Source organism: Dipteris shenzhenensis, chromosome 33, assembly GCF_047967505.1.
Source record: "Dipteris shenzhenensis isolate YYH24624 ecotype China chromosome 33, Dip_SZ_1.0, whole genome shotgun sequence".
In the NCBI taxonomy this organism is placed as follows: Eukaryota; Viridiplantae; Streptophyta; class Polypodiopsida; order Gleicheniales; family Dipteridaceae; genus Dipteris; species Dipteris shenzhenensis.
The window spans coordinates 8,615,099-8,634,614 of record NC_141628.1 but is presented as its reverse complement, the minus strand read 5'-3'; the positions used below and the strand labels follow the sequence as shown (position 1 = coordinate 8,634,614).

Sequence of the window (19,516 nt, the reverse complement as noted above, 5' to 3'; positions counted from 1 at the left end):
CACATGATAAGCATACTAAATGACAAAAGCCTTCTAAGCGCTACAATACTATGTCTTCAAGAGTTGCACAATAACAACTCGCCAATCATATCTCTGCTTGGATTCAAATGTCTCCAAAGAAACGATGGAGTGGGCATAGCCACATGTTACAAAGATGACGTAAAGCTCCTCCATGAACACCATATTCAAGCAAGCGGTTGCCAATGGATGCTAACAATTTTCACGACCATAAATTTAAAGAACATTGCAATTATAAATGTCTACAAGTCACCATTGGCAACAACCACATCACTTATAACTTCAATAGAAAACCTACTTTTTGGTTGCAAAAACAAATAACATTGAGTTCACAACAATCATTGGAGACTTCAACATAAACATTGACGTTAACAACTACGGCACATCAAAACTCAAAAACTTCATGAGCAAAAACAACTTCCTTCAATTGATTCAACATCGAAACAACTATTAATGGTACAACTATTGACCACATATGGACAAACGATAAGGAAAAACACACAATCTTTGGTACAACTCCATCTACTGGTCCGACCACTCACTTCTCTACGCTACCTTAAACCTCTCTTAAGGGCATGCCTTATGAATGAAATTCACCTTGTTTTTTTTTGGCACGCAAAAACGGCAAATTTAATTAACAATGGGCAATTGTTGGGGTCAAACTCACAAGTTTAGATTTCTTTCTCAGGAGTACATTCGTGGTGTGCTTCTTAGAGAGATCTGGAAGTTTAGGAATGCCATCGATTTGAGGCCACCTTCCGATTTCTTTCTCATTTTTTAAGTTTATACCTTGGATGTACTTGATTATTTCAGTCATTATCATCCTGTGTTACTCCCTGCGGTATTTCAGTCATGATGATCCTGTGTTACTCCCTGCGGTATTAGCCCTTAGAGGAGTCATGTAACTTCAGCTTTATAGCTGTTTTTGTTTCCCTTTTAGCAGTTAATATAATTCTCTTTTTCACGCAAAATCAACAAATTGTTGGGGTCAGACTAGTATGATATACTACGAGCTTCTCTCCTCATTGCGTTTCTGAGTTGTTGTCATCATGATGATGAACTTATGTACGGGAAGAGGCAGAGATCCCGGTCGTACATACGACACGACACTGCCCTTCCCTAACTCCCACTGTTTCGCAGCTCATCAACGTCAAGGTACTGCCGTTCGGAATTGAGAAAATCCGGCTTAAGATTTTACTCCCTCTTTTAGATAATATAACCCGACGTTACGTTTGTTCTAACGATATCCCATTCCTCGCAACTGGTTTTCGCTGTGGTCATGCTTCACAGGCAGGTCAGGGATCGAGCACTTATCGAAGCAGTACTTTACGGAGAACGAAGACAACAAAGTAAGTGTGCAACGAGGTCTGATTTGCACAGTTAATGCTGTAGATTGCGTAGTCTGACGTCTCTTCTGAATCTTAACTAACAGACAAACCCAAGATCTCTAGATTTCAAGTATACTATTACAAAAGACTCCCCATTGGTAGACGTGTACAATCAAGGTTGGGTTATAGACATGCCCGAGAAAAATGCGAAAGCATCCACTGGCAAGATTACTAAGCAGTCGCCATCGATAGATGAGTGGTACAATTCAGCTTCTGTTAAAAACATGCTCAAGAAAAAGGCCAAAGCACCCATTAGTCAGGCCCAAGACCGGGGCTTGGTGGAGTATGGCAATGTCAGTTTCAGGTCTGAAGTAAAGGTGAATGCATTTGAAGGACATGAGAAGAGGGGGTGGGAAACTCTCAGCTTAGAGGAGGCTTTCACGTGTATGGAAAGAATGCCCCAGCCACCTTCAATTCAGACCCTCACATGTATTGCACACAAGTGCAGAATGCTGAAAAGCCAAACGTATACACAGCGGTTATATGCCTACATGTGCAAAAATGGGCTGGAAGATCATAGATCTCTCGGGAACTATCTCGTTGTAATGTTGATCCACGTTGGAAGCATGGGCGATGCTCAGCACCTTTTCAACAAGTTGGTTGATCGGAATGTGTATTCATGGACTTCTCTCATCTCAGGTTCCATTGAATGTGGGGAATCACAGCATGCTCTCAACCTCTACCAGGAAATGCAAGAGGATTCTATACATCCTGATAAGTATACCTTTGTCACAGTGCAGAAGGCTTGTGCTAGACTGAAAGATGCAGAAAGAGGCAGAGAAATACACATTGAGATTGCCAGAAAGGGGCTGGAAACAGATCTTTTTGTTGGCAGCACTTTGGTGGATATGTATGCAAAATGTGGCAAGCTTGCAGAAGCACAAGAAGCCTTTGACAAGCTGCCAGTTCGAAATGAGGTCTCGTGGAATGCATTAATGGCAGGATATGCCGAGCATGGGTTTGGTGAAGAAGCACTGAACTGTCTCATACAGATGCAGACGGAGGGTCTCTCTCCAGATGCTGTCACGTTCGTTTGCAGCTTGAAAGCTTGTGGCAGCATAGGAGCCATAGACAAGGGTCGAGAAATGCACACCAAGATTGCCAGGAAGGGACTGGAAAGAAATGTTTTTGTTGGCAACACCTTGGTGGATATGTATGCCAAGTGTGTGTCACTTGCAGAAGCATGGGAAGCATTTGACAAGCTGCCAATTCGAAATGAGGTCTCATGGAATGCACTAATGGCAGGCTATGCTGAAGCTGGGCTTGGTGAGGAAGCGTTGAACTGTCTTGAATATATGCAAGTGGAGGGTCTCTCTCCAAATGCTGTCACATTTAGCTGCTGCTTACAAGCTTGTGGCAGTATAGGAGTCATAGGCAAGGGCCGAGAAATACACAGTGAGATTGCCAGAAAGGGGCTAGAACGAGATATTTTTGTTGGCAGTACCTTGGTAGATATGTATGTTAAATGTGGCTTACTGGCAGAAGCACGTGATGCTTTTGACAAGCTGCCAGTTCAGAACCAGGTCTCATGGACTTCATTAATGGCAGGATATGCTGAGCATGGGCTTGGTGAGGACGCACTGCACTGTCTCGAACAGATGCAACTGGAGGGTTTCACTCCAAATGCTATCACATTTGTTTGCAGCTTGAAAGCTTGTGGCAGCATAGGAGCCATAGTGAGGGGGCGTGAAATACACTCTGAGATTGCCAGAAGGGGACTAGAAAGAGATCTTTTTGTTGGCAGCACCTTGGTGGATACATATGCCCAGTGTGCCGTACTTGTGGAAGCACAAGAAGTGTTTAACAAGCTGCCAATTCGAGATGTAGTCTCGTGGACTGCACTAATGGCAGCATATGCCCAGCTAGGAGAAAGTGGGATTGTTTTCCATATGCTTGCGAGGATGAGAGGCGAAGGGATAAAGCCCGATTGTTTCACATTTTCTATTGTGCTTACCGTTTGCAGTCATGCAGGTCTAGTGGATAAGGGCCAAAAGTACTTTGAGGCCATGAGCAAAGACTACGGCATCGCTCCAACTATTGAGCACTACACTCACATGGTTGATCTCCTTGGCCGTGTAGGCCAGTTAGACAACGCAGTAGCAATGGTTAAGAGGATGCCTTTCCATCCTAATCTTGTGGTGTGGCATACTGTGTTGGCTGCTTGTCAAAAGTGGGGCAATGTGGAGCTTGGAAGACTAGCCTTTGAACATGCATTGCAATTGGATGAAAAGGATGCTGCAGCTTATATTTTGATGTCTAACATCTATGCAGATGCTCACATGCAGGAGGAAGAGAAGAAGGTGGAATCAATGAGAGTGGAAAAACATTCATGGAAGAAGCTTGGACAGAGTTGGTGGACTGATGGTTACAGTATTGTGCATTCATTTTTGGTTGGGGAGACCAGACATTCCCAAAGCAAAACTATACATGCAAAGCTAAAAGATCTCTCTTGTAAGATGAGGGAGGAAGGGTATGTCCCAGGTTTGCATTGTGTGGCACAAGACATGTCCGCAGATGCAAGAACAGATGGGTTATGTGGGCATAGCGAGAAGCTGGCTATTGCTTGTGCCCGAATCAATACACCCAACGGGGTAACCATGCGTGTTGTCAAGAATCTTCGGGTTTGTAAGGACCGTCATGTAGCCACTTCAATGATATCAAAGATAGAGCAGCGAACTATTTTTGTCAGAAATGCAAATTGCTTTCATGTCTTCAAGGGAGGAAAATGTGCCTGTGGGGACTATTAGTGACGTCAGTGCATCTACAAATATGAGTGTCCCCCTTAGTTGCAATGTTTTTTACGTTCTCTCGAGTCTCTCTCAACTGTTTGGACCTGTGTGAGCAGCACGAATGAGTCACCTCCCAACCTCATCTGTCTAGAGCCCCCGCTACTTTTCTTCTTCCTCCACTTTGGAGAAGATTTTGGAATCCTAGGTGGCTGCCATCTTACACCCCCTATCCCTATGGGCTAGATTTACTGACCGTGTATGTGGGTAACCCTTATGTAAGGGGACTTTGCCTCCAGCACTAAGGTATGCCTTCATTTACAGTATTGTTCAAATCAAGGGTGGTGTTGTGACCCTAAGGTCAAATCATGAACTGGCATTAAGATTCCGTTAGGTCCTAGCAAGAGACACTTTAAAGGGGGTCTAGCGTGACACCATGGAGTTTACCCCATGGGATCCCTACCCAGAAGACAAAAGGTCTACATGCTCCTCAGTCCAGTGCCTGCTGAAACGGCTTCAGTGTTTGCCGATGGAGTGTGACAGGAATCCCCTTTTATATATGGGAGGAGCTAGAGCCCTTGCAAAAGTGGCCAACCCAGTCTGTAGAACACCCGACTGGATTTTTGCAGATACAGACCCAGGTCTGCGGACCCACCTGACCGCAGATCTGTTCCGATCTGTTGCTATTCAGCCTCGACCTGCTGCTGTTGAAGTTACCTACTGCTAGGCCTATAAATAGGCTGTGGCAGTGCAGCCCACCTGCTGTCCTGCAGCCCTGCTGCCGCGTAGACGTGCTGCCAACCAATCACAGCCTTGCTGCTCCAGACTCTGATGCAGACATCCTCCGGACAGGTCTAGACTGCTGTGCAGCACCCTGCTCCAGGTAATCCTACCTACCGATGTCTTCTGACCCCTTGTCCTTGTCATATGGGGGCTCACAAGCGGGCAGTGACAGTTCTGACAACCCCTCTCAATGACTCAACTGTGGGCCAATGTCCATGTGTCGTATGAGCTGCTCCAGCTGGCCTCTGGGAAGAGACTTTGTGAACACATCCGAGATAATGTCGGAGGTTGGACAGCACATCAACTCCACGATCTAGTTGTGATGAGCTTCGTTCATGCATCAAACATGGGGTTCTTGGCAAATGGCTATCCAACTCTGATTGTCGCACAAGATCACCGTTGCATCCTTTTGAAGAACGTCCACATCTGTCAGAGAGCAGAGGTGACTCATGACTTAAATAACTTAAGACATCTACTCGACTCGGCGGTTTGATGAACCAACTTCCTAAAATCTTCCTGAAATCTACTACAACTATAAATCAGGGAATTGGACCTGAACTCCAACATTAGATTTTCTTGATTGAATTTTGAATGCTTTGGACCATCCCAACTACATTAAAGCTATAAAATATCTTTTAAATCTTTTCAACGAATACTTCAAATCATTGTTGAATTGTCCTTCCTTCTAAATATCAAATTCGACAATCTTCAGATTGTTTATTAAACCCAAAACGTGCAAATCTTTCTCTTTAGCTATGACTTTTTCCTGAAATATCCATTTTTAAATCTGTCTACCTGAATAAAGCTTGAATCTGAGCGAAAATTGTTGACATTTTTGCAATTCAACTCAACAACTTCTGATTTTCCTTCTCTTTGTCTTTTGTTTGTTCTAATCCTTCGTTTGACTTCATCTTTATTTTGATACTCTTGCATAATCTCATCATCAACTATCTCAAAATAGGTAGTAATGAAGAATACAACTTCAAGAATTGCTTATCATGATTATTTTCATCCACGATATGAATTTCCTATTTGAAAGTCCTATCAAGGATTTGAAAATAATTACATTGAATTACTTACTAAATTGAATAACTTTCAAATGTTTTGAAAATTGATTGCTTTCTTGTTTTGCGTGAATCGTGATTAGTAACTCAACCATTAAACCTCAAATTTGATTTAGATCTTGTTTGAATGATTACTCGTTGATGTTAACTTTTTTAAATTATTTTTCAATGGTTTCCTTATCTCATGATTAGAAATGGATGATGGTTGTTGTAGATTTTTAAGTTGCTACAAAATTTCTGCATCCTGAAAACTTTTGTTGCCTTACATTGTCCTAATTTTTTATTTCTTGTAGATACTCATTTTGAATAAAGGTCTCCTCATCACTAAAACTACATTAAAAATTTGCACATCCTATTTGGGGAGGCAACACCGCTCTGATTATAAGGATGACTGGTAAGCAACATAAAAAGATGTTGGGAGAAAAGCAAAGGGGCCTAATAGTAGGGGGTTGTGTTGGAGAAGTGAGGAGGAGGCTAGATTGAATATAGGAGGGGGATGCATTAGAGAGGAAAGAAGGGACAGGGGGAGGAAGGGGAGGAGAGGGATGCAAAGGAAAGGGAGAAAGAGGCTATGTAGGGAGTGGGGATTTGAAAGAGAGTAAGGAAGGGAGTTCAATACTATATTAGGGAATTTGGGAAATTTCAAATAGTTTGGGAACTTTCAATATGATTAAGATCTGGCCACATGGTCAAATCTGAACCCATTACTTCAAAGTGGAACACATCCTGAACACCAACCATATTGGGGAATCCTCCCAAATCCCACTTTCAAATAAGGTTTCAAGTTTTGATCACATGGTCAAATCTTAACCCCTTAAAAGTGGGACTTGGGAGATTTCCAAATTCTCCAATATAGTGTTAGGAGGCTATACTAATAAGGGAGGGGGGACGAAAAGCGTAGGAAGTGGCAAGGAGGAGGAAATCCCATGGAGGGGGTAAGGCATGACAATGCTCTTTCAACAACTGCTACTAATAGTGTATACATGCAAACTTGTATTGTGATCCCCAACTTAAAATTTGTTCATTTTGGAGCTCCCCACCTGTAGGGCTCTAGACCTCCTTTTTGTATTACTCACAATTACATGGTTGTGAGGCCTCTCCTTTGGCAATACATTGTGGGTTCATACCCATATGGTTGTGACGTTCATGTTCATGAGACCCCCATAATGTGTCATCAAAGGGTTCACAATCATGTGGTCTTGAAGCTTTCATGACAATATCGTTGCGAACCCATGATGTGTTGTCAAAGGACCCAGGAGACTCACAACCATGTGGATGTAAAGCCCCCATGACCATATGGTCATGAGCATTACCTGAGGCGATAGCCCCAAGGCTCATAGTCACATTTTCACGAAGCCATCTCCTTTAAAATATGAAGGGTTTGATAAGACAGTAATAGACAAATTAATGCTTGGGTAGGTCCTCTCTCGAGTTGTGGCATTGATAGATATGGGCTACTAAGAGGTTGAGATTTTTAATTTTATTCGTTTTAAGTTTCTTTTTTTCACTTAAAATCCTTAGAATCCATGATGTGTCTTAATACTACAATGTGTTATGTTCCATGCATAAGGTATATATTATAATGCAAGGATATATTACTTCTAGTTAATGCAATATTATAAAGTATGCATGCTCTTTTTCATGTTTCTAGTTTACTTATGAAAATATCTCAATGACAGAAAAAAATGAGAAAAAGGAAGGTGGGATCAAGTCCCCTTAAGAGGCATCATAATTTGCTATAGTGCATAATATACATGGTATGCCAAAGGAAGCTTTCTACAGATACAAGCATCAACATGAGTTGGATACAGAGAAAGTTATGCGTGGGGATAGGGACATGTTGAGAAAGCCTATGAGACATGTGGAGATGGGAAATGCAATAATTCAAATCTCTTTTTAGCTTGTCACATGTCGCTTGGCTATGTCGCTCAACAATGCAATACCCAAGCCATGACATGGCCAAAACAATAGGTGGGGGCTAGAACAAAGGTTGTTCTAGACATGGAATTAGCCCTCAATAGTTCTTCTAGCCATGGCATGGCTAGAATGTTGAAGCCTTAGGCAAGATATGGCACATTGATCTGGACACAATCCTGTCAGCCTCAGAGGGATCAGTTTAGCATATGTGGCTCTGGGATGTGGCTGGCCCCTGCGTGATATTCAATGGGATCCGAGGGAGTGGTTATAACCATCCAGAGTAGGGCACTCGAGCAAGGTAGAGGAGATTCCATTTTCCTCGTACAGGACTCGCATTGGCCATCATCTTTAGTTGGAGGCAACTGCTTGGACACCCTCTAGGGAGCACTATCTTGGTTCTGGCCTCGTCTAGCATGAGACCACAGAAGGTCTCATATTTCTTCTTTTTGCCGGCCCATGGAGGATTTCCTACTATCAGCCCCTACTTAGAGCAAATGTGTGTAGATGGCAGATGCTTTTGTCGCATAGAGGGAGTTCTGGAGATGATACCCCATCGCCTATGGGGATTTCCTACAACTAAGAGGATTTAGCTAGTGGCCTTTAAGATTGTGTCCCACACATAGTGATAGCAGTGAGGCTTCCCTCCATGTACACCCAGAGCCCTCACTCATCAGAGGATGGTGTTTGGGAGATGATATCCAGCACCACTACCTGGAACATATGGGTCGTGTGGCGCATTCAAGTGATGGTAGGCTAGCAGATCATTCCATCGACAATCGTTGTTGCCATCTGGTAGGACATTATCTTTACCTTGCATGCCATTTGGGAGCATTGTACTCAAGGATCGAGAGCAACTGTCAAAAGATGGGGGTGTTTTTGCATGGCTTGGTTTGCAGGAGTCTTCTTCACCCTTTCCGTGGGGGACATCCATTGGATGTATAGACCACCACCCTAATTTTGCTAGCCCCTATTCCAAAGATTCCCTAGGTAGTAGGAAACATGCTTGTTATTTTCTGTCTGCCAGTTGTGTCACTTGTACTTACCTTTCTTAGCTCCTTTTGGTAGCTAAGTTGTACGGTGTTTTTCAAGCATTAATGAAGCTTCCTTTTTCTAAGATAAAAAAAGAATGTTGAGGTCCTTGAATGAAGGGCTTCAAATCTGGTCAAAGTCGAATAAATAGACAAAGGCAAGAGAAGGGTACTTTTAGCCGGAAAAGAAACCGAGACCAAAGGCTAGAGACTAAGTATGGCGACGCTCAAAGGCCATAGAGAAAAGGAGATCACGAGGGCGAAGGGATGTCATAGGGGTGAATAAGGAATTAGAAGTGGAGGGAAGGAAAAGGGAGACTATGACACATGGGGAAAGGGAGAGTGAGAAGAGAAGCAAGTACATGATAGGAAGAGACTCCACTGCTTCATTTAAGAATGGACTCCCATGGTCAGAGACTATCTCCATGGGTGTCCCAAACCTTGTGCAGATACGTTCGAATATGAAACTTGAAACTGCCTTGCCATTTGCAGCAGAGAGAGCGATAGCTTCAGCCCACTTAGTGACATACTGAGTGGCTACCAAAAGATACTTCTTTTTGTGGGCAGTCATGGGCAAGGGACCGACAAAATCTATTCCCCACTTCTGAAACGGATGGATGGACATCACTGGGTGATGTTGCCTGGGACGCAAATCTTTTCTACCAAAGAATTGACATGGTTCACAGGTTTTGCAATACAAAGTGACATCCTTGAATAATGTCGGCCAATAGTATCCAGCATGTAAAATCTTCTTAGCTGTATAGTCAGCTGTATAGTCACTGGCATAGTGGCCTCCACAAAACCCATCATGATAATGCTTCAATACCTTAGGCACTTCATCTGCATCAATGGCCCGTCTGAGTACCCCATCCATGCCTTGACGGTACAACACCCCATCAAGGAGGGTGTAGCGCCTACTATCTCTGCGGATCTTCTTTCTCTCATAGCTTGTACTTTCTGAAGGAAAGGAGAAAGCGGTCAAAAACTTATATATACCACCATAAAAAGGATCCCCAACTTCTATGGCTGCTACCAGGGTTACATCAAGGCACTCCTCTAAATCAATCAAAGCATTCTTCAAGTTGGAACAACCCCCTTTTACAATTTTGAAAGAAAAATCATATTCTTGTAGAACTGCTAACCATTTGGCCAACCGGCCCATGGGATTTGGTGATTGAAGAACCTGCTTTGCAAGACCAGTGTCAGTGAGTATAAAGAAGGACCTTCCAGCCACATAATGCTTAAATTTCTCAATGCAAAACACCAAAGACAAGGCATGCTTGTCGGCCTCTGAATAACGTCGCTCAGTGTCGAGCAATTGTCGAGAAGCAAATCGAACGGGATACATGAACCGATCCTCCCCTTGCTGGAGAAGAATACCTGCCAGAGTGTGCTCACCAAACCCAGGATTGATATAGAAGGTCTTTAACCAGTCTGGATTGCGCAGAATGGGTTCTGAAGCCCGAGCATTCTTGATTTGTGCAAACCCATGATCACAATCCTCATTCCAAGAGAAATCAACCCCATCTTTTAATAGCTTAGTCATGGGCCGTGTCAAAGCAGCATACTGATCAATAAAGTGGCGATAGTATCCTGCTAGATTGACAAATGAGCGTACCTGACGTTTGGTTGTAGGTGGGGAGAGCTTGAGGATGGCTTCTACCTTCTCGGGGTCAGGCTTGATGCCCTCGGATGAGACAACATGTCCCAATAACCTCCCTTGAGTGGCTCCAATGGTGCATTTCTCAGGGTTGAGACTGCCATTTGCATCATTGACCCTTTGGAAGGCCAATCTAACCTTCATGATGTGCTCCTTACGTGATGAGAATATACAGAAATCATCTAAAAACACCTCCAAGAAATCCCCCAAATAAGGAGCAAACACCATCTGCATGAATCTTTGAAAGGTGGCAGGAGCATTGGTGAGGCCAAATGGCATTACTTTGAATGCAAATGTCCCCCAGGGTTTGGCAAATGTGGTTTTAAGCACATCTTCCTCGGCAATTCTGATTTGATAAAACCCAGAGTAACCATCACAGAAAGTATACATCTCATGTCCACTTACCTTCTCAAGAATGAGGTCTTGAAAGGGTAGAGGATGATGATCTCTCTTGGTGGCAGCATTGAGCTTCTTATAGTCGATGCAGACCCGCCACTTGTTGTTTTTCTTTGGGATGACTACCACTGGTGAAACCCATTCAGTATTGTGTACCGGAACAATAAACCCAACCTCTACAAGCTTCTGCAACTCTGATCGCAAAGCGTCGGTTTGTAGGGGCCCTAATCTCCGATACTTCTGAGCCACAGGCTTTGCATCAGGCTTCAGCTCTATCTTGTGCTCTATGGCAGTCACATGGCGAAGGTGGTGGTAGCTAGCTGCAAAGAGGTCAGGGAAATCTTTGAACATTTCAAGAAACTCATCTTTCTCACCTGGAGTGAGGTCTGGAGAAAGCATTGATTCGAGCTGTTGAGGACTAGCTGTTATCTTTTCTGCAGGTGGCAGGGTCGGAGACACCCCCATCATGTAAACTTCCTCCTCTGAGAATTCCTCTCCCCCGTCTGATTCTTCCATGGACTCAGACACTGAAGATGAGAGAGTATCACTGTCATGCTCCTCTTCTTCTTCCGGTTCCATGGCACCAGGTTGCACAGGGATTTTCTCCTTGGAAGCACCAAAACACATGTGTCCTGTCTTCCAATAGCTGACTGCATCACTTTTTCTCAACCATGGTCTCCCGAGTATGGCAGGGTAACTTCTGCCTGTATCTTCAATGTCCACTACATAGAAATTGACAGTGGTGGTTAGCCCGTTGACAGTGATGGGCAAATCCTCAATGACTCCCATGGTGGCGAGTCGTCAACCATCTGCTACCTTGATTCGAGTGGAGGAACGCCTTGTACATTTCAAATTTAATTTCTTCATGATGCGGGGCACCATGATATTACATGCAGCTCCCCCATCAACACACACATTTTTGACACGGCAATTATCTATGATGACATCTACTGTGTGTGGGTGCCGATCAATTTCTTCAGAGATAGAAGATACCTCTCGTACCTTTCCCTTTTTCTTACTCTTCCTTGTTGAGAGACCTTGCTGCAGCTCACGTCTCACCTTAGGGCTTAATGCTATTAGTTGAGGGAGTGTGATGCTCAAAGAACGATGAGCAAGGTCTTGAACGACCGAATAGTCCTCTTGCCCTGAGCCGATGGGAAAATCCGAGGGTGACCACTTACTCCTGCGAGATCTTTTAGTCTTCTCTGTTGGTGGGTCTGCCATCTCAGCGTCTGAGGGCTCTGAGAAGGACACCTTCTTCCTGGGGCGGCCCGGAGAGGGGTCCGAGGTAGCACGAGTTCTTTTCCCGAGATCAAGGATCTCCACATCAGAATCCTCAGTGCCGGACTCACTTAGAAGATTCACCCTTGGAATGTTGGGGCATTCTGTGCGATAATGACCCTTCTGGTGGCACTCGTAGCATACAACATTAGCACGATCTCTTGGAGGGCGGTTGGCTTGATTTCTGATGCCCACCATCTCAAGCCGAAGATCATTCAGGGCCTTGGCTAGGTCATTGACTCCAGGTTCTGTTACAGGGGGGGCCTCTTTAGTTGGAGGGGCCACGGGAGTGGAGAGGAGGGGGGCTCGTGGGCGAGGCTGGGGAAATCTTCGAGGCGGAGGATGAGGATATCCACCTTGTTGAGGGTAAGCATCTAAGGGAGGACCATACATCTGAGGTGGAGGCGGTGGATACATCCCTGAGGGGTGGGGGTATGCCCCTGAGTTAGACCCCCCAGGTTGTTGTTGCAGGAATGGAGGGGGATGCGAAGGGACAATCGTCTTCTTTGAAGCGGGGTCAGACTGAACTTTGTCAAACTTTTGAGCAATCTCGTGTGCTAGCACCATAGTTTCTGGATTCTCCCATTTAAGCTTGAGGCGGAATTCATCACTCGCTCCTGCTACAAGGTAGCCCAGCACATGCTGAGTCATTCCAGCTCGAAATCTGGCATTGTCCTCCTGTGTGGCAATCAAACGGTCCAGGAGCACGGCCGCTCGATCCACATATCGACGCGCCGTCTCACCTTCTGACTGCTTCAAATTTGCCACCTGCAGGTACACATTCTCCGGCTCCTCTTCTTTGCCGAAATACTCAATCATTGCCGCTGTCAACCTTGGCCTAAGAAAGTTGAGAGAAACACAACGGCGCTTGAAAGCCACAAGATACTCATTTGGATTTTCTTCTACCCGTCCACAAAACACGGGAATGTCAGCCATGCTTGGAAGATGGGAAAGAGGGGCTTATCTATGGACGAACAATAGTAAGAGGAAGCTTGAACTGAAAATCGGGGGAAGAAACATCCAAAAAGCACACATAGGCAGGGTAGGGTGTGACTGGAGTAGTGTGAAATATTACACGAGAAGAATCTTCAGCATAGAATAGCACATAGACAATCTTAAAAGGTCCAATCCTCATGATATCACTTTGATCATTACACGCGAGGGTTAGAGGTGCGGCGTCGCATGAGGTTGTTCATCAAGGCAAACAAGAATGCCATGACAAATGTCAATAGTTGGAGAGCTTGCACATCACCTTCAGCTTCTTCCAGTTCTTGTAGTCGCCATTCTATTTCTTCAAGGGGTGTGCGGTCTGGCATCCTTCTTTTGAGCAATGTCCTTGAGAACCCTCCTGATGGTCTGCCGAAGTCGGTGAACTCGTATCAAGTAGGCCCAACACTTAGTTTCATGATGACCACCACCTTTGCATTCCTTACAAATGATCACCCTCCTTCGTGGCTTGCGGCTTGGTTGGGGTGGCGCTTCCACTCGCGTCATGCGTGATTGAAATACAAGCTTCACGTGCCAAGAAATCAGCAACAAGATTTCGAGCTCGAGGGATATGCTGAATTTTTACCTCTTAAAATTGGTTGCAAAGTTCCAAGGCTTGTTGATGTCGTGGAACCAAGCCTTTGCTCCGCACCTTCCACCTTCCACTAACTTGTTCACACACTAGTTGAGAATCTCCTTGCACCTCCAATTGCTTGGCATGATGTTCTTGTGCCTTTTGTAGCCCAAAAATGAGCGCCGAGTACTCAGCTTGATTGCAAGTACTTGCGGGCGAAGACTTGCTGTAACAAAACTCCTCACCACTCGGTGAAGTGAGCTTCACACCCACGCCAGCCGCCTTGGTTGAAGGTTTGTAAGCTCCATCAAATTGAAGAATCCAAGATGTCATCACACCAAGACGAGAATTCGGACATCCCAAGTTTCTCGGTAGTCCAAGATAGGTAGGAGGAGAGGGTGGGGAGAGTTCAACACTTGAGCCAAACGTTCAGCACCAAATAAACTTGCAATTCTTTGTTGATAGTTTATCTTAAGTCCAAAAAGAATTACAATTTGAAGCTCGAAATGAGGCACAAAAGGCTGATTAGGTACAAATGGATTCCTTGGTCGAAACATTACCAACCATAGCCAAGGCCTAGAAACCTTTGTAATGAGATTGTGAAATGACCATTCAGGACGAGCTTTTCCACAGGAATCAACAAGCAGATGTGCCAAATCTCCCCCCAAGCTTGGGGAACATCCCACCCTTCAAAGAAGGAAACCGTTTTGATTACCTCTGAAGCAGCAAGTAGTTCGATCACCGCACAATGAGTAGAAGTAAAGTCAAAATCCTCCCAGCGTATCAGTAGTTCGTCACCCTGAATTATCCACGGTGTGTCATTCCACCCGTCATCACCATCAATAAGGCACTGGACAATCAGCCGTTGAAGGTCGACATGAAGATCAAGGAATACATCTCGTGCATTGGTAGCCGTAAGGTGCGGAGGAACAGGCACCAATTCCTTAAACGCGTCGAGAAGTGACATAAATGTCCACTCTTCTCGTGAGGCGTGCGTCCGTGAAGTGGGCTTGGAGAAGTTCTGAATTGGCGATCTAGCAAGAGAAGTGGATAGAGAACATAAAATGAAATATTTTTGCTTTTTACAACAAGAGCAAACTCCTTATGGTTCGAGAGTTACAGCTCCCGCAATTTCAATATATGAACAAAAATCATTACATTTTTACCACTTCCAACTTGTTGGCCCAATGATAAGACTTTCTTTTGTGAAGGGGGAGGTCTTGGGTTCCAATCCTACTCTTTAATAAAAAGAGAGGAGAGGAGAGGAGAAGGAGAAGAGAAAGAGAAAGAGAAGAAGAGAAGAGATAGCGGCGCGGGATCTGCTGTTACTCTTTTGCAGGGGCTCAGAAAACAGTCCGCGACCAGAGCAGCAGTCCAGAGAACTGTCGCGCAGAAAAACAGTCCGCGACCAGAGAACTGTCGCGCATAAAACAGTCCGCGACCAGAGAACTGTCGCGCATAAAACAGTCCGCGACCAGAGGTCGCAGCAGTCCAAAGAGCTGTCGCACAGAAACTGTCCACAACCAGAAATCGCAGCAGTACAGAGAACTGTCGCGCGAGTGAACGCGAAAAAACTGTGAGTAGAAGATTCGCCACTAGCCCTGGAGATTCATATCCTAGCAGCCACACCAAAACTTTTAGCCGGAAAAGAAACCGAGACCAAAGGCTAGAGACTAAGTATGGCGACGCTCAAAGGCCATAGAGAAAAGGAGATCACGAGGGTGAAGGGATGTCATAGGGGTGAATAAGGAATTAGAAGTGGAGGGAAGGAAAAGGGAGACTATGACACATGGGGAAAGGGAGAGTGAGAAGAGAAGCAAGTACATGATAGGAAGAGGAATGTTGAGATGTAGACATCAAGGGAAGTGAACCATACTTTATTGGAAAGGAGGGATGAGAGGGAAGACCAAAATACTAGCTAGGTGGCTTTACAAGAATGAGCGTGTCCCATCAAGGAATTGCCCCTTCCTTTTATAGCCAAAAGAGGGGGTCTCTCCACATTAATGTATCCTCCCACATGCATGGTGTGTGTGGAAAAGTCTCCCATGTGGGCTAGGTGGGTACGCACTCTCAATTGTATGCGACAACCCTTTGCCTCAATTTTCCGCATAAATCAAGCCCCTTATCTCAAGTCTATGATACTTCCTAGGTCTCTTCCAATTTTATAATAGGTTCAAACCTCTAGGAGGACAAGTGGAGGGTTGGCACAAGGAATCTTGCCACCTCGTCCTACTTTCCCCATTATTTAACTAGCTCTCTTTGTCCTTCTATACCTCCCCCACATGGGCCTATCCCATATGGAGGGAATAACTCAATACAATAGCCATCTCCACCCATTTTATATTGCTTCTCCCTTGGACTTTGAGCCTTATCTCAATTATTGCATCCTAGGTGGAGGGGTGGCACATGGAGGAGCCATGGCACCTTGCATTTTATAATATTACTATTATGGATTATGTACAACACACCTTATGGGTCCTCTTACATGGAAGGGTGGCACATGGTCATGCCTTGCCACCTCAACCTTGGGCCCTATGCACACCATATTTGATTATACTATTGCCACATATACAAACACACATACACATTAATGCCTTTTTCCTTAGACAATTTTATCCATAATAGTACCAGCAACTGAATGCACCTCAACGAAGAGAGGGTTTGGGAAAAGCAAGGTTAATGCCACTATATTGCCATTGCACAACCCTTTTGCAACCTTTGCATTCAATTGCAATCTTACTTTGATCAACCTTATGCTTTATTTTCTTTACGTATAGCGGTATGAAACAATGGATCAAAATGTTGATCTAGTTTTGAAGTCATGCCTCTCTATTTGTATGTGAGAACTCTTTTAACTTGGCAATCAATTGTCGGTTTGGTTGAGTCGTGGGTCACCTTGAAGCTTCAAATTTGGTTAGTTCCTTCACAAAACTTGGCCAAATATTTGAAACTGATACTCGATCTAAGTGAACAAAAGATTCTAGATTCCTTCAAGATGTTCTTTTAATAAAGCTTTGAACTTAATGGCACCCTATGTCTCTAATTTAGGCTCTCAAACCTCTTTATCTGGTGTCAAGTTCCAGTGTGTGCATTGAAAGTTCCTTTGTGCATGTACTGTCAAGTTGGATCATTTGGATTCAAATGGCATCGAGCCTTTGTGAATCAACTATGCATTCAACAATCAAGCTTAAGTCTCTGAAATACCATTTATAAGAACCTCCCTAGACATGTATTTCTCAACAAATATCAATTCCAGACTTGGAAACTATTGTTAAGTTCACAACACCTGCTTGCCCAGAAGGATGAAATAGAATTGGAGGATGGCGGTCTATGGTGTTTCACACCATTTGGTGAATTTGCATCACCAACTTGTGATTGTTGTGCTTGGAGGAGATGGAGGCCAATCATGTAGTAGCTGGATGAGTTGGCCATGGAGTGGGAGGCTTTCATGGGCCGGACACAAATCTTTTGTGTTAGTGTCCGGGCCCGCCATCCCTCCTATTGGTCAAGTAGGATAGGAAGCCTTCACACCACCTTATGCAGGATGCAGGTGGGGTGGTGTGAACCCAGCCTATGATTCTCATAAGTATATTTAAGATCCTCCACGACTATTATAGTCTTGAAATTTGAGGAGCCTTCCACTCCCTTAAATTTGAGAAAACCAGATATTATAATTCGAAGGGTGATTTATGTAATAAGGGGCTACAAAGAGTCAATGATCATAACAAACAAGGCAAAAAGCACAAAATAAAGACATATATTTGCACACAATGTCAAAGATCACACAAAACACTTTTCTTACTTTCATTCACATTCAACCATGAATATCGTGCAAATGCATACACACATAGCTCCAAGATAACCAACATTAGACTAGTTTGCAAGTCTTGATGCCTTTTTTGTCAGCTCACCTTCCTATTTTAACCACAAATAGTAGTTGGGTCTTCTCAAATTTCAAATTTGAATCCATTATTGGATAAAGCATGAATTTTTTTTTGCTTTTTCCACCTCCTCATTCCAAGGTATGGTTTGCAAGTTATGGTGGTTCTATGCCAACTCCCTATTTCACTAGTGAAATAGTGTTTGGGACTTCTCAAATTAGAATTTTGAGTCTGTCATTGGATAGATCATGAAAAATTGAGAATTTTTTCTCTTGCACCTCCTCATTCTGATATATGGTTTGCAAGTTATGGTGCTTTTTGTGTTGGCTCCTCTCCCTATTTCGCCAGAGAAATAGTCATTAGGGCTTCTCAAATTTCAATTTCGAATCCATCATTGGACAAAGCTTGAAAATTTGAGCTTTTTTGCGTTACACTTCCTCATTCCGAGAGAGAGTTTGCAAGTTATGATGCCTTTTGTATCACTCCCCTCCTGAAATTTTTAATATTCCTACCTATTTCCTTTAAAAAATATTATGAAACTCGTATGTAAAAGCCATCATAACACCAACATATTTTCAAAAGTTCAAAGAGCTTGGAAGCCCAACACCAAAGAATGTCTGACTCTCTCACCCTTTGAAACTCATTGTCCACTTCCTCAACGAGTTTGATGGGTGGTGAAGACCTTGTTGGTTTTCACTTGCTGGAATGTCGACATCAAGTGGAAGCTTACTATCAAAGATGGCTCAAAGAGAATCCCAGCTATCCGATCAAACGTACTTCTTTGTTGGAAGTCACATTGAAGTGTGGGAGAGGTCACGTTTCTAAGATAGTGAGGTTATGTATGTATGTATATATATATGTGCATATTAGTCCTTGAGCCTCATATGTCTTTACCATTACATCCTCATAAGACCTCTCTCATATGCGATGTCTAGTAGGCCCACTTGTCTATCTCTTTTCCTTGCATTGAAGTCCCCTAGGAAGAGGGTGCCTCCCTTCCTAGAGAAATCATGCATCATTGTCAAGAATTATACATCAGAGTGATTTTATCCTATGAGTTGTCTCTGATGGTTATGATACTTTGCATGGTGTTAATATTATCCACTTTAGGTCTCCCCAACATAGTATTTTCATGGTTGGCTATGCATATTTCCTTATTTCTCACCATGCGTCATGCATGAGTGCTAAAAAATGTACATCAAGGTAACAAAATTATGGACTCTTGTTTTGGACACAAAATATTGGGTAACAAATAGAATTGATTTTGAGCATAGAGATAAGGTGCTTTATTTTGAGATAGAATGAATTGTAAAGCTTTATGCATAAATTGTGTGAAATAAGCTTTAATTAAAGGCAAACCACACCAAAAAATATTCATGGCTATAAGACATTCAATCCTCTATGGTTACTTTGACATTATGTTGCTTGGTTCATTAATCGATCGACCAATGAACAAACATTAGAAGTTCTAGTGAGCTTTGTGTTGATTGAGTTCAATCTTCTTGATGCTCTCTGCTTGATGTGCTTTATCTGTGTGTTCAAGTTAATCACTTTGTAGTCGGTTGAAACTATTGGAAATGATGAACTGATAGTCCTTTTCCTTCAAATGGAACTTTGTTTGATGCAGCTAACTCATCTCTTATATACTCAATTGATTGTGGGTAGGAGAATAATATTAAAGTGACCTAGACAACTTGAATACAAAGTACCTACATTTGTTGAAGCAGAAAGAACTCATAGCTCATTTGTTCTACACAAATGCTTCCAAGGACAGACACAATAATAATTTCTTTCAGCTCCTAAGCACTAAAAT

At 43.5% G+C, this 19,516-nt stretch overlaps 1 protein-coding gene across 1 annotated transcript; it reads left to right on the top strand.

Annotated features, from left to right (window-relative positions):
- Nucleotides 1–906: 906 nt before the first annotated feature.
- Nucleotides 907–5,351, top strand: LOC147879630 (putative pentatricopeptide repeat-containing protein At3g15130). The gene is made up of 3 exons (XM_087372118.1): nt 907–1,173; nt 1,309–1,367; nt 1,451–5,351. The coding sequence occupies exons 1-3, from the start codon at nt 1,068–1,070 to the stop codon at nt 4,151–4,153; spliced, it is 2,868 nt and encodes a 955-aa protein (XP_087228244.1). The 5' UTR covers nt 907–1,067; the 3' UTR covers nt 4,154–5,351.
- The last annotated feature ends 14,165 nt before the right edge of the window (nt 5,352–19,516 follow it).